Source organism: Mustela lutreola, chromosome 3 (assembly GCF_030435805.1).
Source record: "Mustela lutreola isolate mMusLut2 chromosome 3, mMusLut2.pri, whole genome shotgun sequence".
Lineage (NCBI taxonomy): Eukaryota > Metazoa > Chordata > Mammalia > Carnivora > Mustelidae > Mustela > Mustela lutreola.
In genome coordinates this window covers 166,040,658-166,064,032 of record NC_081292.1, presented here as the reverse complement: position 1 = coordinate 166,064,032, position 23,375 = coordinate 166,040,658, and the positions used below count along the sequence as shown (strand labels likewise).

Genomic DNA, 23,375 nt, shown 5'->3' with positions numbered 1-23,375 from the left:
CTGGGGCCCTAACGAGTGGTGGCTTCTTGCCGTTCTCATGGGGGGGGGGGTGCGGATTCCAAGGCCCAGCAGCGCCAAGTGCCAGCAGGACGGCAGCGGAGAGGTGGGGACAGCACCCAATGCTGCCATTCCACCATGACTGCTGGAAGGGCTGGCGATCCTGTGCCGTGGTGCAAGCCTGCTTGTAGCGTGCACATGCACGCTGGTGGTCACCACACCACTAGAGCCCCTGGCTCAAAGTACAAATCAGGAAAAAATGCACAGGTAACTCTAAGCAAACAGGGTCTATAAAAAATTTAGGAACAATGTCTACTCTACAGACATGGCATGGAGAGTTCATTTCCATACCATCTGGAGGCCGATGATTCCCAGCGTTAAGCCTCCGGCCTCAGCCAACCCCCACACTGGGGCTCATGCTCACACCTGCCTTCTCACATCTCCAATGGGGCACGACTTTCTAAAAGTCTCCCCAAGAGTGGCTTCGTCCATATCCCCACCTAAATTCATGGCAACTCCACCATCCACATGCTCAGATCCCAGACCGCAGGATCATTCCCACCTCTGCTTCCCTCACAGCTCGCTGGCATCTCCAGTGAATCCTGCGTACGTCCAGTATTTCCAGACTCTGAACCATGTTACCATGCTTGCTGCCTCTATCCAGCCTGAGCCAGCCCCCACCCCCCATCCCATGCCCCTCCCATGTGTCTGTCACTGTAGCACAAAGCGAGGGGTGTCACTCCTCTGCTCAGAACCTCCAAGAGTTGCCCACTCTCTCAAGGACAAAGCCCTACCCTGCAGGATGGCTGCAAGTCCTCATGGACCCACAGCCACTCCAGATCTTGCAAGAACACTTCTCCTCTCCAGCCTCCTGGCTAGCCCCAGGCCACCCCCTCCGGCCTCTGCACCAGCCACTCAGCACCAGCAAGTCCTGACCAGCCTACCCTGTCCCCTAATGAAAAGTCCCACATGTCTGAGCTCCCCCCTCCACCCAGCTTCCCAGGTCCAGGATTCAGTGCCCCTGAGCTTGAGCCATGAACATGTTGGGAAGCCGGCGCTCAGCACCAGAGAACACCACTCTGCTTAAGTACACCCCTAGACTCACAGAAACAGACCAGAGCGCCAGCCTCAGCCAACTCCACAGGCATGATCGTTTCCAAACACGGCCCGCTAGCTGAAAAATCAGTCACAGAAAGACAGCTTGAAAAACGCTACACCTTCAGATGAGACACACTTCTAAATATCTAATTTTTTCAAAGAAAACAGAATCATCAAACAAAATTTAAAGCGACTACAAAGTAAATATTTCGAATGAGAACTTACGAAAGCACTTGTGCCCGCAAAGAAGCATGCGACCATGTACGCTGATATCCAAAGGAAGAAAGGTTAGAAATTAATGTCACATGTTCAACCTGAGTCTTTAGGACACAAATGTCCAAATGAGGCCCCAAGAAACAAAACGGAGATGAGAATGGGAGTCAGGGCATGGCAGAGGCAGAAGCTGGGTCTCTGAAGGACAGTAAACACACAAAGCTGACAGGACACGCAGTGTGCCCTCGGCTCCAAGGCCACCAGACCCAGCTGCTCCATGTTCCTCGTGAAAACTTCCAGACCTCGGCTACCTCTGGGGCCTCCCATGCCTTGAAGTGGGCCTAGAAGCTGGAGAAGGACTGCCGTACAGGTCCCAGGTCCCCTCAGTGATCCTGGCCCAAGGCCCAGGAGTTCCGTGAGGCATCCAAAGCCTGAGAGAAGCTTTAGCCCCTTCCGTGAGGGCTCTGGACGACAGCGGCTGGCCCCTACCCACCGCTTCCCGCCCACTCCGACCCGGCTCCCCTGGAGATGTAGTTTGGAGATGTAGATCTGGGTTTGGGTCTACAGCATCCCAGGCAGTAGAGCCCCACCACTGTGGGGCTCCAGACACAGGGACCTCTCCTGCACGGAGTGTGGCCACAGTGAAACTGAGCACTGGAAGCGAAATCCTGTCCCGAGCAGAACAGGGGTGAGGCTGACAAAGCCACTCTCTGACCCTGGCTGAAGGTCCTGAAGACCAACATGAGGGCTCCATGGACTGTCTGGGCTCGTGTCCCTCCCGCCCTGCTGTCTGGACGTGCAGGACACAGAGCTGGTGAGAAAAGACAAAAGCATGAAGGTTGGATGCCTCAGTCAGTCCTGGGCACATGTCTGCCTAGAGTGGCGCCTCCCATCACACACCCCACAGAAGTCGGCCTTGGGAAAAACCCTTCCTTCCACCTCGTGATCTCCTTCAAGTATCCGGGAGGGCCGTGAGGGACAGTCCCTACTTTCTGCACCTACGCAAATCCCGGTCACTGCTGCCATCGACGCATCTGGGCTTGTGGGGATAAGCACCTGGTTTCGGGTGCACCAGGGCACAGGGGGCCATTTCTCTAGACACCCCCAAGTCCCCACTGTGCTGTAAACAGCAAACCCCAGCTTTCCAAGGGCTCCTGTTCCCTGCTCTGGCCCCCAAGGCCTGCTATTCCTAATTCTGTGCGCCTATGGGCACAGCAGCAAGACAAAATTTAACGGGTTGGGATAGCTCGTGATAAACAACAACCCAAACAATCTAATTTCCATCCAGGATAAGAAAGGCCTTCGTGTGCCTCCTTCAAGCACGGAGGACACTGAAGAAGCCCACCGGCAGAGAGGGTGTGGCCGTCCAGCAGAGCGGGCCTCACCTGGGGCAAGGCAGGGAGGCACGATGGGGCATTTCTGGTGGAAAATGGCAGACCGAACACTATCGCTTATCCCTGCTCCCCCGACATCCCACTAAAATGGTATGGATTGTTTAAAGAAAAAGAAACCACCAACAGAAACACAAACAAAATGCACGTAAGAGAACAAGTTCTCAAAGTCAGAAAGAACACGGTGAACGCTGGGCACCTGCCTTATGAGATACAAGAAACCAAACCCTCCCCTGTGGCGGGGAAGGGAGGGTCTGTTTTCAGGTGCAAAGACTCCAGAAAAGGCTCAGTAGTTGTCAGGAGATGAAACGTCTATCCTGGGGGCACGGAGGTACCCGGACTCCTTGCGTACCCCGCACGGCTGGAGAAGCCAGAGACTCCCCTTCTGGAGGGCAAGGCAGAAGATGGATGGGGCCAAGAGCACAGACAGGGCAGGCTGCGAAGGGGTGGCCTGGCAGTCTACCCCAGGATGTGGTGGCCCGGGTCTGCACCCTCCCAGAGAGGCTGGCAGGTTTGATGAACAACGTGTCCACGCAGGGTTGGGGAGCCCCAGCTACCTGGACCACCCACACTCTGGTGGGTCCCCTCTTCCCCCGGGTGCCCTCTCCCAAAGATGAGCAGATAGTTGGGGGCACCAGACTGCTGAGAAAACTATCCCCATATGAGACAGAGCCCATGCAGACAGACACCAGGACCCTGTCCCCGGGGAGATGGTGCCATTCCAGACAGAAGGGCAGACACACTGTCCAGGTGGCCAACAGGATGGGCAGCAAGGCTGCGGAAGAGAAGGAGACCATCAGTATTCAGAGGGAAGACTATTTCCAAAGCCCAAATCCACAAGCCAGATGGCAAACCACAGTGTCACTCTGAGGGCAAATGTCACTTCTTTCACAACGGGGCCAGGGTCACCCAAGCTCAGCCAGGCATGGATGAGAGCCCACAGCACCCCTCTGCCGCCCTGAGGGGACTAGGCCCCTCTATGGGCTCTCTACTCCAGGAGAGGGGCGTGCCAGGAGGAGGCCACAGGGCCAGGTCCAGAGCCCAGGCCGGAATGGGGCACCCTCCACCTGGGCAGCAATGAACATGGACTTCTGCCACATTTGGCACCAGACACCTCCACATGTGTCCCTCTCTCCAGAGTTTCCTGGCACTCCAGACCGCATCCCGGAGAGCCTGTCTGGGGAGGTCTGAGTGCACACACGGTAAAGCACAAGGAAAAGAAAGGAAGAAGAGGCCAGGTAGTGAGTGATGGGGACCGAGGGGTGCCAGCTCGCTCTCTGGTACATGTGGGGCCTGAAGCAGGAGGCCCTTTATGCACCCAGAGAATCTGAGAAGCACCAGCGCTCGGTGAACCAAACCGCCACGGGCCCCCCGACGGCTCATAGCTCCGGGATGCGGACAGGCCACGCTGCAGGCCCTCCGATGGCTCACAGCTCTGGGCCGTGGGTCCCAGGATGTCTCACAGCTCTGGACGCAGACAGGCCAGGCCACGGACTCCCATCCTGCTGGGCTCCCAGGTCTGGGGACGCAGCCCACAGTCCAGCACTTAAGAAGGCCAGTGTCAGTGAGTGAAGTGGACGCCATGGAGGGAGAGGGGCCGGCTTCACAGGACAGAAAGCAGTCACAATAGAGTGAGGCCTGTCTTTGGAAACACCGTCCTAAGGCACAAAAGCACAAAACCTAAAACTTCACACCATGAAGCACTACACTTAGGAAATAATCCACATTCTCTGTTGTAAATTCCTCCCAGCAATGAACTCATGGACTCCCGAGAAAAGCAGCAGGCTGGTGGGTAACTTGGGGAGGGGTCTGGGAGGAACCAGCCAGGCACTGTGGTCCCGGAGCTGAGGAGCGTTTGTCCCTCTCCTCCGTGACACGTGGGTTTCGAGCCAAGGGATGGCTCACACCGCCATGGTCTTCACTTCAGATGATGCACCCAAGAGTCTGGTGCCCCTGCCCAGCCGTCAGCACCAGCCTGCTGACTCATAACTCGTAATGAGTCCTCCCCACAGGCCCAGACGTGCTCACCAGGCTCGGCACCCACCAGGGGACTGGACATTGTGGAGGTCTGTGCACCTGATGCAGGAAAAAGCAGACACAGCTCCAACTTTAGAAAATACAGAGTTAAGGCCCAGGAAGACCAGAACCCTCACAGAAGACAGTCTCTGTGTAATGCAAAGCATTTCAATGTGAGGTTCCCTGCGTCACTGGTTTCACTTCCTTTTACACGGGAGTCCAAGAGCTGCCATCGCGAAGGGTTCTGGGCTGGAGGAGAGGGATGTGCAAGCCTTAGAGGAACAGAGCAGCTGAGCTCCTGGCCACATGCCGACTGGAGGGTATGGGTCAGAGGACGACGGAGAGCCGCGTGAGACCCCTCCTGTGTGCACGTGCTGTACCCAAGATGCCACCACGCTTCCCTGCACCATGAGATCTCAGAGACCACCCAGGCTCAGAGGCTTGGCTGCCTGCCGGAGGCTGTGCAGCCCATTAGAGTCGGGCCGACCCGCAGAGCTGCTTGGCTCCCAGGCCTGACCCTGCACTCAGGTCTTTCCATCTGCAGCCCAACGAGAGAGCACATGGGATGGAGCAAGAGAGGGAGGACACTCTGTGCCTGTGCCCCCGGGGACGGGGCTCCTGGCCCAGTGGTCTTCCCACACTCGGAGCGCCCCCAGGAGGGCACAGACCTGACGGGAGAGTGGGGAGGAGCCAAGAGCACGGAGAAAGCCAGGCTGCCCTGGCAAGTTCCAGCAGGATGGGCTGGGAGCCCAGAAAGGACGGAGGAAGGACATGCGCGGGGTACGCAGGCCTTGGAAAGGACGCCTTTTCACAATTCTGACTGTGAGGACCCTCAACCGCAGAAGGGAAAGTGGAATCTGAGGGTTCCTCAGCAGCATGCCGAGGGAAAAAGGCCGTGTCGAAGCTGGAGGGCGCGGGGCAACACCCTTTTGTCTAGAACGGCCTCCCAGGGTGAGCCCACAGCCCCTATAAACAGCTGCTGGTACACACCACACACGTGCATGTGCCCAGCCTCTGGGGACACAGCTGCAGGCACCCGTGGGGCTCAGGGCTATGGGGCCACAGGCTCCTACAGAGGGCCTCATTTGACGGGCAGCTGCTCACACAGGGTACCCAGCAAACCTGGTGGATGCAGGCAGGTGGAACACTTCTCGGCACCCACTCAGGCTGATCAGGCACATCCAACTGTGGGATTTTGTCCCTAAATTTTTCAAATTGTGGGGTCTGACTATGTATCTTTATGCTCTAAATTTTATTGTTCCCACAAACTGAAAGCACACGAGCCCGCAGGAGGAGCATAGCAGCCCCCGGGAGGCCAGAGATCATGCTCATACAGCATGGCCCATGGGCACGGGGTGCCTCACATACCCCTGCACTTGTGTCCCCAGGTCGGGAGCTGGAGCACGCTCCCCAGGGCACGGCCTCCTGCTGGGCAGAGCCAGGCGAGTCCCAAGTGACACAGCGCCAGGATGAGGAAACTGAAGAAGGTGGCCTCCGTGCTGCTGTCCCTGCCTGGCACTGCAGCAGGAGCCGCCCAAGGCGGCACGATCCTTCACCGCCCTCGACCGTGTGCATCCCAAGCCCAGAGACCCACTTTCTGTCACACACACACAAGGCGGGGCTGTGCGGGAGAAGAATTACCATGGGGGCCTGGTTCCCAGGGGGATCGACCAGTTAAACTCATGATCTCGGAAGCTGGTAAGGGAAGTTTTCTGACACTTTCCTGGGGTCCTTCAGGGGTCCCACGTGTCTCATATTTGCATTTCCGTCACCAGGTAAGTCTTCTCTCACCGAAACCAAATGACAGCATGAGAAACTTGGCTGGGAGGCAGTAGAAGCTTCTGGCTCCAGCTAGTCTCACCCAGCTCCTGCTCCCAAACTCAAGATGAGGGTCAGGAAATCCAACAACCTCTTGACAGTGTGGGGGTCGATACCCTCTGAGATGTGGGAATCCATGTGCTAAAAGTAAGCTTTATTTTTTGCTCAGTTTGGGTAAGTTCTTTTGAGTTTCTGTAATTTCTTCAAAAGTCCACAATTTTCTTTCTAAAAACACACCTTTGTTAAACAGCCTCAAACAGAAACCCCCCTAACCGAGCCACACATGCTTTAGGGACACATGTCTGGAGGCAATGGTACCTGAATCTCACACCCATGGAACATGCCGGAGCTTCTCATCCACGCAGCTCCTATCCTTCAACTCGGCCACCACGTCCCCCTGGGCACAGGGGTCACAACACTGTCTGAGGTGGTCTCTCCTCCAGTAGCACAGAGCAGAGGTCTTGTCCCATAATTTACATGCTGGGTGTCCTTAGAGGGTGCTCCTGACCCAAGGTTTCCCGTCCCCTCTCCATGGGGCAGAGGTGCTCCAGGCAGCAAGGACCCTTGGCTGCTATGATGAGTGCACGTGTGACGGACAGCAGCCCCTCAGCATCAACAGTCAGTGCTTAATATGTGCATCCTGTTCTTTTTTTTTTTTTTGGTAAAGGTTTTGTTTATTTCGGAGAGAGAGAGAGAGACAGAGACAGAGATAGCAAGAAAGCACAAGCAGGAGGTGAGGGAGAAGTAGGTTTCCCACTGAGCAGGGAGCCTGATACAGGACTCCATCCCAGGACCCTGGGATCATGACTTAGGCCTGGGCTGAAGGCAGCTGCTTAACTGACTGAGCCACCAGGGACCCTGAGCCCCCTCTTCTTATTCAGGTCTTGTTTTCTTCCACTTTGTTCCTGGATGACGGAGGCACTGTTCTCAACCTCTTCACTCAGTCAAGGCTGCTGCGGGCCTCCTGGCGTCCACACAGTGCAGTGCCAAGCAAGCTCCCCTTCCAATTCTGGAAGCCAACCCCCAACATGTTCAGTACCATGACTCTCTTCCATAATAAACACGCATTATTTTGGTGTCAGAGGGAAAAGTCTGTTACTTCAAAAATATGACAATGATTCACAAATGAGTTACTTAAATGTCTCTCAAGTCACCCATGACCCAGACACCTGGCTCAGGTGGGCATTTCTCATTCCCCTCAAACTCCGACATCTCTCCCTACCTAACTGAGCTGCTGACATGGCTTCCTAACAGTCCCTGCGCCCCAGGTCCCCAGCCAAGAGGAGGAAGGACAGCCTCCGGGAAGGGGGAACAGGTGTAGCCACATCTGTAACGGTGCCACTTCACTTCTTCAAGAAACAAAGGACTGGGATGTTAACCAGAGTCACAGTGACAAGTTCAGTTGGAAAAGAAAACAAAAAGGAAACCTTGTTTACATCAAGGACATTGCAGGGGGAGGGTAAGAAAGCAGAATTAACCCAGACTGAAAAGGCTTTTGGCTTTTTTCTTCGACAATTCAGACTTTTCTACCAGGAGGTATTCTTGCATGAACTATCTCATGCCTCAATTCAAGATGGTGCACCAAGAAGACGGGACGCGTGCTTTCTACCTAAAGTCACATGTCATGAAGACGAACCACACGTCAAGGGAACCATTACCAGGAGCCACCCTCCCCAAGTAAAGGGCCCAGCAGTGAGACTAGACCAACAGAACAGGGGCCGTGCACCCCTCCCTACGCAGAGGACAAGTTCCCGCAGGAAGGCTGGAGTGACTCCTGTGAATCACATACAAGTATCATGTTATCACATTGCTGAGTGTCAAGGTTAAACTCAGTGGGGAGGAAATCTACTGGGGCAAATTAGGATTGACAGAAAAGTCATTGAAGAACTGTATAGAGACATCAGTATAGCCAAAAAGGAGTTTTCATATTAAGTTTCAAATTCTGTTTCCTTGTAGGACATGGTTTAGAGTGGCCTGGAATGGACTGAGTGTGGAGGGGCTAAGAAGGCCCCTCGCTCCAGCAGCTTCTGAAGCAGCCCTTGACCTGCAAGTTTCATGCCCAGAGTCACACCTACACCATGCATGTGCATCCCTCCTGGCAGCCTGCCAGTGGGCATGGCTTCCACACCGCAGACACTGTCCGCCTGCAAGGGAGGAAACATGGCATTGTCCCCCCACACCCCCCCCAATCTACCAGCAGGGGGCCTGGCTACCAGGAAGTTAAACAACTTGCTTCAATGTCATGGGGCCACGTTCCCCAAGACACCATTTCTCAAGTTGGGTGGGTCCCCTCAAAGGAGAGGAGAAGAGGCCCATCAGGATCATTCAAGGACCCCGAAGCAGCTGTCACAATTAAGTCACACATCCTCTTCAGTATGTCTCAACAGGACAACAGGACATGTCTGTCAATGGAACATCTGTCCAGAAACTACTAAAAATCAGACACATGTGTGATTCTTTTAAGAATCCTGCAGAGAGGGACACCTGGGTGGCTCAGTTGGTTAAGTGACTGCCTTTGGCTCAGGTCATGATCCCAGAGTTCTGGGATCGAATCCCACATTGAGCTCCCGGCTCCACAGAGAGTCTGCTTCTCCCTCTGACCTTCTTCCCTCTCATGCTCTCTCTCACTCTCTCTCTCTCTCAAATAAATAAACAAAGTCTTTAAAAAAAAAAAAAAAAAAAAGAATCCTGCAGAGGATTATCCCCATCCACAAAACGATCAGCCTCAGGTCAGAGCCAGTGGGTCAGCAGGACCCCTGGTCCCCTATGAATCTGAAGCCCACAGGCTGTCTCACCCTAAGCCATATCAGGTCTCAACAGGGCGTACGTCCTTTCCAAGCCGGAAAACTAATCAGAGTCTACCTCTTTCTGGTCCACCTAGAAACAACTACTTCCCACCTTCGTGGCCTATGGGGCTGTCTAGGAAGTCTCTTTGTCTGTCCCACACCCAGGGGGGACAGGAGCACTAGGAAGCTGCCTGAAGATACCCAACCACCCAAGGACTCTGTTCAGACAACAGTAACACTGGTGATGTGAGCCCAGGAGCAAGTGAGAATCAAGGCAGTTTCCGTCACACAGGCTGCACATAAAACCTGAACATCGCACAGGCTATTCTGAAGCCCCCCTCCCTGCACGTGGGGTCAAAAGTCAAGGTGTTCGGAAGGGGGTCCTAGAGAAGAAGCATGTAAATGGCAGACAGAGCGGGCTGTGAGCATCCTGGGGGACGGCGAAGCGAGTGCCCACGGCCCCAGGGACACGGAGCACCAGAGCATCTGGACCTTTGCAGAGAATCAAAGGGAGCTTCGTGTGTGGGAAGACGCCAGGAATGACCCTTGGCAGAGCATGTAGCATCCCTATGCAAGGAAGGACATCCCTTTCTCGCCACTTCCAGCCTCTGTTTAAGGGGACCGGGGGCAGAGGCAGGTGCCCATCACCTCCCGGTCCTGGCCGGCACTGCCCATGGAGGGGGTGGGCAGGGTGGCACCCAGGAAGGCTGGGGTCCAGGAGGTGCCACAGAGCCAAGACCACTGAGACTAGAAGCCTTCGGGTGTGGTGAAGGCAAGGGTCCTGCAGCGCAGTCTTGAAATGCAGGCTCAGGAGTCTACAGTGCACTCACATCCTGGCCTTTTAGAGGTTTGCCTTTCTCTCAAAAAGGCCAAGGGGCCGACACAGAACAAACGGTGCCCAGGCTCTGAGCCGACATCCTGGAGTCACTACATGGGGCCCGGGACAGGGAGAGGGGGCTGTTTTAACAAAAAAAGAAAAAAATTGTTTCCACGCCATCTAGATTTGGAAAGTGTTGCTTAAAGCATGAAATGTAGAAAGATCATATATGGAATAAAGGACATAATCATATTCTTTTGCTCATTAAAAAAAAAAAAAAAAAAAAGGAAAAAGCACTTGGGAGACAAGTTCATGGAGGGCCTCGGCTGTGAGAAGCCTGGGCGGGGTAGGTGAAAGGCGTGCGCCCTCCCACTGTCCCATGGCTGCTAGCAGCTCGACCTCGCCAGGTAGGGGACGTCTGGTCCTAGCTCCAGCTCAGAACTCTGTCCCACAGGGTCCTCCTATGGTTCGGCTCTGAGGTAACATCTCAAAAGAGCAGTTGGCACTTTTGGGAAGAATACGCCCTCCGGAGCTCAAGACAGAAAAGAGCCACAGTTCCCTTCCTCTTGAACAGCCAATGCCTGACCGGCTTCCGCAACATATGGCCTATTTTCCCTCAGGAGACGGCACAGGGGTCAGATGATCTGAGGGCCCACCTGCTCCCTCCAGACACCACTCCCCACGTGGTAGGGCTTCCAAACAGCACTTTGGGGGAGCCTGAGCCCCCGCCCCCACCCAGGCCGGATGAGTGGACTTACCCGTGCTGGGCATGTGGTTCACACGGGCGGGATTCAGCAGCTCCACGGGCTGGTCTCGGCCAGAAAGTCCATCTGGAGAAGAGAGAAAGCACTGGGCTTCAGAAGTGGCTCACATTCCCATGCAAACACTTCACACTCGGGAGTCTACAGGGAGACTCCTGGCAAACAGGGAAATGCATGTGTCCTTCTTACTTTCAGAGGAGAACAGGTTGGATTCCATCACACGTTATTTTTATTTGCTGAATCAGAAGATGAAAAACCCCTTGCAGAACAACCAAAATATCCCCCAAGTGAAAGATGGCCCACAGCGGAGCCGGGCCTCCGGACGCCTGTGCGGCTGGGCCGTCGGGGCTCATGTCTGTCTCGCGGCCACGTTACACCTCCTCGTGTTCGTCAGAACGGCTTTTCTGCCCAGACCACAAGCAGTGAGAGGATCAAAACACAGGGGCCGCTCCTCCTGTTCCCAGATGCTGACAAACGGCCTGGGGTGTTCGCAGAAACCCAGCCCTAGGAGGCCCGGCTGAAAACAGCTGTGGGGGTGCCTGGGGGGGGCCTCCAGGAAACCAAGACACCCAAACAGCTCTCAGAGAAGCACTTGGCCAGGTACTCACGATGTAAAGAATCACTTCTCCCCGCCTGGATCCCGGCCCTGTTTCTGTCTCTCCAGGCTGAGCGCAAAGATGGGAGCTGGAAGCTGGCCACCACCCAAACCCGGAGCAGGCTGCTTTTAGACTGCCCGAGACTTTCCATATTCTCTCAGATAGGAAAGAAAGAAAACTCTGGCAAAACTTCCAGGAATCACACTTTGGGTTTAAAATTAGCTCCTGACAAGCGGTGTAAACCGGCCTGCAGTGACAGGCGTGTCACGAGGACGCTGACGTGGCGGTCACTCTCGTGATTTAAGGAGAGAGCGCCGGGTTCACAGGCACCCCGGGCTCCCCAATGCAGACAAAGCAAGTGACATCAGATCTACAGACTGTACTAGAACCTTGCTTCTCACCCACCCTGGGTAACCCCTCGCACGCCCTTCACATGGAGTGTTATGCAGCCCACGTGTCTCTGAAAATGTTCACAATCCAAGGACAAAAACAACCACCTGGAGGAGAGCCGAATGTGTGCTCCTGTGGCCTGAGGCCCCCAAAGAAGTCAGGGAACTAGGGCCTCCCGCACCTGTGCAACCGGGAGAGTCCACCACAGGGCACCTGGGACTCTTCTCCCCAAACCAGCAACATACCCCAATGGTCACAGCAGTCACTAGGCACCTCCGGGGCTAAGACAGTCCAGGCTCCCAGCCGGCCAGGTCATATTGTGGAAGCGAACAGCAGGCCCCAACACCCCGACCAGGAGCATGAGGGCTTCTCCCATGGACCAGGACTACCCCCGACAGCCCAGGGGCTGACCTGTGAGCCTAGCACTCCACCACGTGAGCGCCATCACTGCCCAGAGAGAGACCTGGAGATGGTAACCGAAAAGCACTCTGGAACTTTTTTTCAAGAAAATATGTAAGTGAAACTCATTTTGCTTCTGGATAAGATTAAAATTTCATTTTCGAAAATATAAAATTGATAAAAGTATATCCTTTTTTTAAAAATTTGAATTCCACTGTAAATACCTTCAGAAACACCAGAAGGCCCCTCTGAAAATCCTAATCAAGCTGCAGTTTGTCAATGGGCAAGGGTCAGGGCCATGGTGCTCGGAACGCCATCCCATTCGGGGCTCCACAGCTAGGTTCAAAGGAGGACCTCAGCTTCCAGCTGAGTGAAGGGTATAGAACCAGAAACAGTTGAGAAATCAAGAAGCCAGCAAGGTTTCCGGAGGAATCTCTGAATTCTGGGAGCAGTCAGCGGCAGCACCAGGCCAGCATCCTAGCTTACAGAAAGACCTTTCCTTGAGTTTGGGATTGAACTTTTTACATTGGCCCCAAGCCCCAGAGGTCTAATTACTTCAAAGCCAAATGCATAAATGCTGCCCCGTGTCACGTGACTTCTAACCACACTAGAGTGGGAAGATGCATCAACTCTCAATGCAATCAGCTCAGAGTAGAAGTGAAAAGATATGTGGTTATTAGTGTAACCAAAAGTTACCGCCCGTGTGTTTTAAATCAAGGTATGGCGGGGCACCTGGATGGCTCAGTGGGTTAAGCCTCTGCCTTTGGCTCAGGTCTTGATCTCAGGGTCCTGGGATCAAGCCCCACTTTGGGCTCTCTGCTCAGTGGGGAGCCTGCTTCCTCCTCTCTCTCTCACTCTGCCTGCCTCTCCACCTACTTGAGATTGAAATAAATAATATCTTAAAAAAAAAAAAAAATCAAGGTATGGCTCCACTGAGTTGGCCCACTCACGGAATTTCCGGACACTAGACTGGGGTATACCTTGCTGAGGGGCCAGCAAGAAATCAATCCCAGGTATGTGCTCGCTGGCCTGCCAGAGAACACTGCCATCTCGTGAGGACACCCTCCTGCTCTGCGGTCTGGAAACGCTGAGGCCTGGGACATGAAGAGTGGGGAAGGGCACGGCCACTAGCCATGATGGGCTTCCATTAAGGTCATCTGTGGAACCCACTGAGAAGGTCAAACAGGCACCAGAGAAACGGGCCAGGAGAACCTGGGCTGCTCGCCACAGGGAGAGGGCGTGAGGCACACCAAGCAGCTCGGGCGGCCACTCCAGGGCAGGAGAGCCCCTTGCTGCCCCGCCCTAAAGAGTGGGTCAGCCCGCACTTGCACAATGTGGAGGCTGAAGCAATTTCTGTGACAACAGCCACATCATCTATAACACCAAAAGCAAAATCTCACTGAATAAAAAGGTTCAGCCCCTTCCCTGATGTACATAATCAAAGAGGGTCTGCACTTAAACGCTGCACAAAGATTTATGTTTCTTGCACCAATAAAACTACAGTGTGAAAAATCCACACACAGGTTACCTAAAGAGGTGGGGAGGAGAGGTGAGGGTAGGAGGGCGGTAGGGAGTGGGGAGGGAAGGGAAGACAGTAAAGAGGAAGGGGAAGGCAGGCAGAGGAGGGGAGGGCAGGAGAAGAGGGGAGAGGACGAGAGGGCAGGGGAAGGAGAGGAGAGAGAGGAGGGCAGGGGAGAGAAGGGAAGGGGAAAGGCGAGCAGAGGAAGCAAGGGCAAGACTTGCATACAGGATGGGGAGAGCCTTCTGTCCATACACTACTGTCCTACCTGGTGGGGACCCAAGAGTGTCTCCAGAAGGTGAAATCTGTCCTTCCCCGAGGGCTTAGTCACCGAGCATCTCCCCAGGCACTTACAGACTATTCTGAATTCAAATCTTGGGCCCCTTTAAAAAAAAAAAATACAAAAAAACCTGGGTGGTCTTTTTTCTCCGGACTCAGGGGAATTCTTTACAAATTCCGACCACGGATTCTCTGGCAATTACGTCCATCTTGGAGATGGCCTTTCTGGATGGTCCCATCCATCAGGCCTTTCAGAGCTTATGCTTCCCCACCTGGAGGCTGCGAAGCTACTTTGTGGCACTGTCCCCTGTAGGTCCTGTGGCCTTTCCCTTCCCGTGCGTCCCCACCTCTCTGCTCTTGACTCTTGCCCATGATGTGAGGTAGGGGTCTTTGGGTTTTGGTTTTTTTCAGTGAGGGTGGCCAAACGTCTCATCATTACTAAGCCGTCTTACTTTCGCTGCTGGTCAGCACACGAGTTCTGTCAGACATCGCATCCCTGTCCTATTGGCAAGTTTGTTCATATCTGTGCCAATAATCATACTGTCTAACTGCTGCAAGGCAAGAGTCCCTATTTTCTGCTTCAGAACCATCTTGGGGGCTGCGGGTCCTTTACCACATAAATTCTAGAATCAGCTTGTCTTCCAAAATACAGAAAGACAAAAAGAAAAAGAAAAAGAAAATGAAAAAGAAAAAGAAAAAAGATAAAAGGGGAAGCCGGGTGGGTGGGGAGGGGCGAGAAGGGGACTAACTCTGTCTGGGACCGTGTAGGTACAGAGAGCTGGGAGAGATCAGGATCACAGCAATATGATCTGTGGACATGGACTAGCGCTTCGCCTCACTGCTGTCAAAGATGTTGTAGAACGCGGAGTGCAGAGGAACTGAAAATCTCTAGACTTATCCCCAGGTGTCTGGCATTTTCAGCAGCCCATTCTCCTCAGTAGTGCAAATTTAAGTCACCGCATGCGGGTTTGTATCCCAGGACCCCAGCACACTCATTTATTCTGACCACATATCTGAACTGGATTTTCTACCTGCAGGATCCTGGGATGGTGACAGTTCGGTTTTCCTATCATTTCTTTTTCTTGCCCCATTCTGTTGGTGGGGACCAATGCTATACCTGCACAGAAACACTGAGAAACACCTGCGCTGTGTCTGATCTCACCCCTCCCTCCTCCTCTCCTTGCCCTGCATGCCCAGGCCTCCCAAACCAAGGGCTCTTGGTTACACAAGCATGGATGCCAGGATCGGGAAGGTAAAAGAACGCAATAAATTAATATTCTAAACTGCACTTTGGGGCTCACCTCATGTAGGTGGTAAAGCGCCACTTGCAGAGGCTGGAGGGGAGGGTTGCCCCGTGCCACCTCCCAAGCTCCTGGGGGGCAGTGCCCCCTCCTCTCCGGGCGCCACTGGCCTGCAGACACTTGGTCGTGGGGTCTGAGGTCTCTGGCAGCAGGAATAGTGCCCAGTCTTCACTCCAGCCAATCTTCTATCCATTTTTATTTTCTCATACAAACTTTTTATTTTAGGACAGTTGTGGATTTACAGAAAAATTAAAAATAGCAGAGTGTTCTCATATTCCCGCTTCCCCCAAGAGGGGCATCTCCCATGAGGCTGGTGTGTCGAGCTCTGGTTCACTGAAGCCCCGGCGTATGCCAGGTGCCTGGGCTTTCCCTCCCTGTTCCAGCCCCCCACCCAGGCTCTCACATGACCCCTGCGCGTCACTTCTCCTAGGCTCCTGCCCCTGTTCTTAATGACGGCGCCAGGGTGGGGGAGTGCAGATCACGTACTCTGTAGAATGTCCCTTGGCTGGGACTTGTCGGGTGTTCTCCTCATAACTGGACTGGGACTGCATGTTTTTAGAGGGAAGACTGTTCCTATCATGGGACAACACATACCACAGACGGGACACATCACCAGGGCCATCGGCATCAGTCATGGGGCCGGTGTGTGTCTGTCCGGCCTCTCCACTGGGAAGGTGCTGGTTTGAGTCCCTGTCCCCACAACATTTCTCTGAAATAAAGCTGCTCTCTGCAGCCCATGCTGCCGACAAGAGCGGCTACCCTTCCGCATCCACTCCCCAGGCTTAGGGTGATGGACCTGCTCCCAGGGACACAGAGTGGAACACCAGACACAGAAGGCAGCCCAGCCTCTGGATCCCCATGGACAGGGCAGGAGCAAGGCACACAGGGCAGAGCCACACCAGGGCCATGGCAGTTACCACCAGCTGGGTTCAAAGCCTGTTCTGCCTACACCCAAGGCGTGACCTCGAGCTCCTCCCTCCCATTTCTCAGACTCGGGGGCATCTCTAAGGCAGGAACAGCAACAGGCCCGCCTGGGAGATGAGCTGAGAATTAACTGTGTCTCAGGGGCTCCCCTGGGCCCAGGGAGCAGTCAGCGGATTTTCTCGCAGTGAGAATGACAGCATTCCTTTCCTCTTCCCTACCCCTCTCCCCGTCATCTATTCCAATGTGAACTCCAATCTAACAGGGAGCATGCTAGAATGTATGCCCATGAAGGGGTTGTTTCCTCGAAGATGTGTGAGCTCCAGTCTGAGCTCTGGCTTTGGCTCTGCCGCTGGATCAGCTGTTGCTCCCATAAATGCTGCGATGAACAGGGGTCCCGGGGGGCGAGTGCTGCTTCCTGGGTGCAGGCTGGGCGTTCTGCCAACGTAGGCAGCCTCGAGCTGGTGCGGCCACGACATGCCCTGTCCCAAACAAGGACCACAGCCTGACGGGGCATCTGAGGTTGGTTGTGTGGGGACCAAGCTCTCTTGCCCTCGGGAGGGGACACTAAATGAAGGACGTGGACTGAGGTAGAACAAGAGAAGCCCGGGTTTCTGTAAAAATGAACTTAATAAGAAAAGTCACATCCCCGCAGTAGGGACACTTGTGTTGGAGGTGTGTGTGTATTGGTATGACAGGAAGGAAGTCTTGAAGAAACAGGTAAGCCTTTATATGGGGACCACAACTCAGGAGTGTCTCCTGCCCAGCAAAAAGTGGCTTGTCTTGGGCCTGAGTGAAGACGGAAGGGAAGCCTGGTCTGCACGGAGGCTGGAGCAAGGAGGACAGCACCGGGCCAAGAGCACACAGCAGGTGTCTGCACGGAACACTGCAGGAGAGGCTTGGCCCCTTGAACACGCCCCCAACCCCGCTGGGCGTGCGGTAGGGTGCACGACCATTCACCAGCTCTCACACACTGTGCAAGTCATGGGTGATCACTGGGGTCTGGATTCAGGGGCCAATGTACCTTCCTACAATGTTGACATGATGCCAGCGTTTCCCTGCACCCAACCAGAGTGAGCTGCACAATTCCCACACCGGACATTGGACACCCTTGTTCATTTAAATTATAAAAGGGGGCTCACTACATGGAAACATCTCACCTCAAGGCGCAAGTGATTCATCGGGGCAGCAAAATACTCAACCTGCCCCCCCCAGGCCCTCTCCCTGGTCTGAACCACCCCACTGGGGCATCCAACCTCCACCCTAGGACTTGGACCACCAGCCTCCCTCCTCCTCTGCTGAGCAACCTGCCCTCTTCTGGGCACCGCCTGCCTGCCCTCCACAGACCACAGCCAACAGTGCCCAAGCCCTGGTGGCTAGGACCACTCAGGTGCCCCCAGGAACTCAGGGCAACCCAACAGGCAGCCCCCAGTGAGTCCTGCTGCCAGCCCCAAGCAGCCCGGCCCATGGAGCGCTTCCTTCCCTCCCCGCGCACCATCCTGAGAAGTATGGAAGGTCAGCAGTAAACCTGGGATCTGCCGGTTAATGTGAATTATACTTCAACGGCTTAAATGTTGTGGCTTCCTGAGGCATGTCTGGCATCAGTTTACGTGTATTTATCGGAAACCAACGAAGATGGGAGATAGTCTTTCTCCTTAGCAATATCTCTTCCTTCAGGAAGATCGCACAGACTTTACAATGTCAAGGCTAATCTATGAAGTATTCTCCTTCAGCTGAAAATCAAAACTAGCTATAGCTCCCAGTTTTTGGGAAATCAGAGCTGAAAGGAATGGGCTGAAAAGACAGCAGGCGGCTAAGAGCAGTCAGGTGTGGAATGAAAAGTCGCCCAGGACAGTGACCTGCTCCTTCCAGCGGCCGAGCCGCCACGGGTGCTGATGTAGATATGTTGACAATCCCAGCGTCCAGATCTGAATACACTACTGTGAAAGGACATTTTCTGTGACCACTGGGAGACCCTAAACCATGACCTGATGATTAGGAATTCTTCATTTTGTTGAGTATGATCACAGGATTCCGTGTGTCAGAAATCCATGCTGTAGTGTTTATGGGCAAAAGCTCTGGTATCTGGAATTTGTTTTAAATTTTCCAGAAAATGAGGATTGGGGTGGGGACTGATAAGGTGGGCACAGTCTAAAAAGCACGAGGTTCTAAAAGTTGGAGATGGGCATGGGGGCTACCCACACGCATTAAGGTCTCTCTTGTTTCATTTGTGTGAAATTTTTCGTGATAGTTTCAAGAGATGCCAAGAATAAAAACAAGACCTCACTTTGTACTTCATGGCACCTGCCCTTGCTAAAGGGCATCACCTCACCAGCTCGCTAGCTGCAACTCCGGAGAGTCTTCAGGTTGCCAACCCTGAGCTGTGCAAACAAGAGCCAGCAAACCCTCCCTGCTCACACTCAACTCAGCACATGGCTCGTGGGCACCTGAGGTGGGGTGCCCGACAGGATGCCAAATGCCGCACCTAGGGCCCGGGGCGCATGCCCTTGTGTGTGTTTGGGTAGGGGGGCTCGACAGCTCCACAAGCGGGGCCTGCATGGCACAGGCCATGGCCTCCCTGGGAGTCACGCTCTACTTCTCTCCACACCCCGCCTGGCGACCTCCCTGACGCCCAGGGCTGAGTCAAGGCAGACAGGACCAAACGCCCCCTCTGCCTCAACCTGGGGCCTCAGACAGCTCGCAGAAAGGCTGACACAACAGGACAGGGATGAGCCATGGAGGGAAAAGTCCCAGCCTGCTACTCAGAAGTTTTCTTTAGGAAAATTCAGAAGTGGAAACACACCACCTCACCAGCCCCATCAGGGACAAAGTCCACACAGCCAGAAAACTCTGATAACAGGAGAGAGGATACCAAAAGGTTGGACCTCAGGCCACAAGGGGAAGAAAGGGAGTGACAGCAGCATGTACGCGCCCCGACAGGAGCTCCCAGAGTGGGGTCTGTCCCATCCCCATGTCCCCACAGGACTGACTCAAGCCCAGAGTTGGACAACACAGATGGAGCAAGGGACAGAGTGGGATGGGGCATGAGCGCACGAGGGCAGCTCTGTGGCTGGCCCCAAGCGCAGGCCGCCCTGGTCCAAGATGCCAGAGCAGGCCCAGCTCTCCTCTCTGGGCAGGGGCCACACTTCCCAGAGGGGCATCCCCAGGGAGTCTCAGGCCCATGCTCTGGAGACGGATCTGGCCACTCTCCGACCCCCGAAGGCAACACCCCTGCAGGACTGCTCTTCCCTGCTCCCCACCCCACAGCCCAGACCTACCCCCACCCCCGCCCAACCGCCCAGGCAGCCTGAAGTGATTTAGGAAATCAGGAGAAAATGTCCTCGCCTGTCTTTGAAAACAGATCCATCTTGGCTCCTGGGAGGATGTCCATCTGCCCTGTGGGGAGGACATGATTGGTGAGTCACTCCAAAGCTGTTTTGAAGAGCATTGGAGGCGGAGGGGGAAAGTAACCTCGCGTTTACCATGTGCAGCTTTCCCAGAGTCTGTACAAGGAGTAACAGACAGGAGTTCCAGGGAGCACTCAGAGGAGCACCGTGAAGCCGAGAGCATCCCGATAACTCATGCACGAGCTTTTGAGATGGAGCTCCCTTCCTAATTAAATTAGCGAGGACACAAAGTAATGCGGTTATTGGCAGACGGAACACCAACCCCGCTGTCTGCCTGCAGATAAGCACGCTTTCTCCAACTGCACGTGTGTGGAGGCCCGGAGGCAAACCCTTTCTAGTTAAGCCCAGCACAGGGGTTCTTCTGCAGGTGTCCTCCTTTCTGAACCAACAGAGGCCGGGTCGCACAGGTCACGCAGCCCCGCGGCAGTCAGAGTCAGGCCCAGCTTCCACCCTCCTCAGGAGTCACGGTATTGAAACTCAGAATCAGTTTCACCATCTGCACCGCTAACACGAGTAATGAACGGGGCCCTTCACCTGCCCCCCAGTGACGCGAGCACGCAGCCCCGTGTACCCGTGGGACCAACGTCCCAGCCCGGGTCAAGGCATCCAGCTGGGGCAAGAGAGTGTCCTGAGAATGTGAGTCAGTGGCTGGAAGCACCGGGTGAATAAGCCATCCTCCCAGAGCACTCTGCACGCTGCCGGGCATTAACAATTAGCTGAAAGGTGTTTGTGGTTAAGTGACAGGAAGCCGGGAAACAGGTACACATTCATAAGCAGCTCACGAGAAATGACTCACAAGCTCGTAACAATAAACTGAAAATGGCCATCCGGAGAAAGTCCGCTCAGGCACGGGAACCATGCGGGTGCGGAGGAGTCCGCCCCCGGAGACCCAGGCAAGATGGGACATGAAGCCATGGCCCCTCGCAAGCCCTGCCCCAGCTGCACTGGCTTCTAAAAGCCATTCTTGTTCTTTGCACAGAAAAAGGATCCTCTGCCCTTCTTCCTTTTATGCGACATTTCAGAAGCAACCGAGCATGAGACAGACGCCAGTAATGCTCACCATACGAGGCCCTGGAGGGATGGCTGGCCGGGGGTGGGGGGTGAGGGGGGCTCCCCCAGCAAAGACTTGCAGAGTCTGTGCCGACAGGCACCCAGGGAGGGCTTTCTCCCCCATCACAGTGTGGGGCCGTATTTGCTTCAAGCCTCCAGAAGCGTATCTCCTTTTTGTCATGTCTTGTTCTGGCCAGATCTTGCTCAAACGCAGCACCACTAACAGCACAGTCTGCCCTCTGGATCAGAACCCAGGGCACACCACGCCTGCTGCAGGTCAGGCCTGTGGGCAGGGCCTCCCCGGGAAACAGCGTAAATACTTCCTTGTTCCCACTGCAGGGGTGAAGGAACCAGGAGGGAGACCTGACGAAGGCCACCCTGATGAAGACAGGAAGCAACTCGCTGCCCTTCCTGTCCCCATTCAGCCACCGGAGCCACAGTGCCCGTTCCCCACCGTCCGCTCCCCACCGTCCGTTCACATGTGGGACAGACTGCACTGAGCTGGTTACTGAGCCGCTGCCCTAATGCTCAGGACACAGCTTCCAACAACATCAAGTCCCTGTACCCCAGCCTTCCGCTCGTGAAGAAGAAATGATACACACTAACAGATCGCGTTGTGTCAAGTGCTAGGAACAGAAGTCACAGGGGAAGAACATGATTGGAGATTATTTCTTATATAAAGTGATCACAGAGGGCTCTTGTGCTAGGGTGACACCTGAGTGATATGCCAGAGGGATTTACATCCACTGTCTCAGCCGAGGCAAGGGAACAGCAAGTGCGAAGGCCCTGAGGTGGGATAAGCTCCCATTTCAGCAGAAGCCATTCAGCAGAAGCCAAGTGACCAGGGGACAGAGTGAGAAGAGACAGGGCCGAAGGGCACCAGAGCTGAGCCACAGATCTTGAAGATCACCTGGAGACAGAAGTTCTAACTTCTGTCCTCAAGGCTCATTTCAGCTGCCATGCAGAACAGTGAGCAGCACCAGGGGCCCCGAGGAGGAAGCGCACGGAAGGGGGAAGAAGAACCCAGGAGGCTGTTTCTAAGACCCAGGGCTAGAGAGGCCAGTGGGCACACAGTGGGAAACATGGTCTGACTAGTGGTATGTTTTGCAGGTTCATCTACTGGGACTTTCGTGGACCAGATGTGGGTGTTAGGAGACAGAGCATCTCCCTGAGAAACGAGACATAGAGCAGGGGATGGGCGGGAAAGGTCCCGCGCAGACTGCACTGGATGGAATTTCCAGAGACCTAACCGGTCGTTCCGAAGAGCAAACAACTTCGGCACCACCTCTGATCATGATTTCAGCACTTTCTCGGGGTGGGGGAGCACCAAAATGTTCAGGACATGTGTCAGCATTCCAAAATATAGGTTCATATTTAAGTTTAGCTCATGAAGCTCAAGGAGTCAGCTTACAAGGTCTACGGCTGCTCTCCACCCACCTCCCGCCATCCAGACTCTGGCACCTTGGGTGGGGCTTCTAGAACCTGCACTAACCTCTTTCAGGGAGGGAACGTCTTCCACGGAGGGAACTTCACACAAGAGTATACTCAATTTTGCAGAGGATACTCATTCTCGTGAGGCTTTTGGATCAGGAAAGAAAGGGCATAAAGTATATTAAGTGGTGAAAAAAGGTTTCATCTTTCCAGGGGACTGTTTCATACTGGTGTCCATGCCTCTCCCCCACAAGAGTCCAGTCTGTCCGCTCTGGAACACAGATCCAAGTGGAAGGTCGCTGAGTGCAGCCCCACGTGCAGGACCAGACTGTAGCCACCTTGCTGCTGGGGGCGGTGGGGCGGGGGGCGCGTCTCCCGTAATGGCAGCCGTGCCGATGGCACCTGTCCCATTTTCCAGTTGCCACACGTTTCCCGCTGTGATGCAGAGATGTCCCCTGGTTACATCAAATGCCCTGGTTTCATTTCATTCATGTCTCTGACAAACACAGGAGCCAAGTGTGCTCCAGACTGGGCACTGTGGGGGGTGGGGGCCGGACCTAACATCCTTCATCCTCAATACCATGACTCCAACCTTGGACGTGCAGCCGGAGGGCCCAGACCCCCTGCTGGAAGCAGCCAGGTGACAGACTGCCATCAGTGTGACCAAAACACCGTCCCTGGCAGCTCAGTGTGGGCAGCTCCGTGCTGCTGACTGCTCGAGTTCGTCTGGGTGCCGCTCAGTGGCTGCCACAGGCTCGAGCCCCCCTCCAGCAGCTCATCCTGGGGCTGGGGCAGTGGTACTGAAATACGAATACTGTTCCAAATCACAGGCCAGTTGTGTGGAAGCATCCAGAAGGCCCCCACTATCAGCCTGGACATGTCATATCCGGCTCTCCTGACATTTCAACCTGTTCCCCCAGAAGCGCCCATGCTCCACCCACCTGCCAGTAATCTGGGTGGGAAGGGTCATTTTCAGGAGCCTGACACTGGATGATCAGTGGTGGTGTCACAGGAGGAGGACACACTGGAGGCCTGGCTCATGAATTAGGCCAGCACCTGGGCTTAGAAAGGCCTTCCTCTGCAGGTGTGTTACCCTGGCCTCCACGTTTCATCTGTAGCCCTGTACCGACTTATAGTGTAGCCATCAAGTCTACAAATGGCCTCCGACCTCCTCGTAAGCACCTG

General features: G+C 54.6%; 1 protein-coding gene across 9 annotated transcripts in view; it reads right to left on the bottom strand.

The window, feature by feature from the left end:
- Positions 1-23,375, bottom strand: part of HDAC4 (histone deacetylase 4) — a 288,150-nt gene that overhangs the window by 140,251 nt on the left and 124,524 nt on the right. For 4 of the 9 annotated variants that reach the window (XM_059167526.1, XM_059167528.1, XM_059167527.1 and 1 more), the window contains exons 1-2: positions 11,506-11,659; positions 10,895-10,966 (exon numbers count right to left, since the gene is read on the bottom strand). In XM_059167526.1, coding sequence (XP_059023509.1) covers positions 10,895-10,966; positions 11,506-11,644 — 211 coding nt within the window. In that variant the 5' untranslated portion in view covers positions 11,645-11,659. Of the gene's footprint in view, positions 1-10,894; positions 10,967-11,505; positions 11,660-14,069; positions 14,165-23,375 lie in introns of those variants that run through there. The other 5 variants (XM_059167529.1, XM_059167531.1, XM_059167530.1 and 2 more) reach the window with 2 other exon arrangements.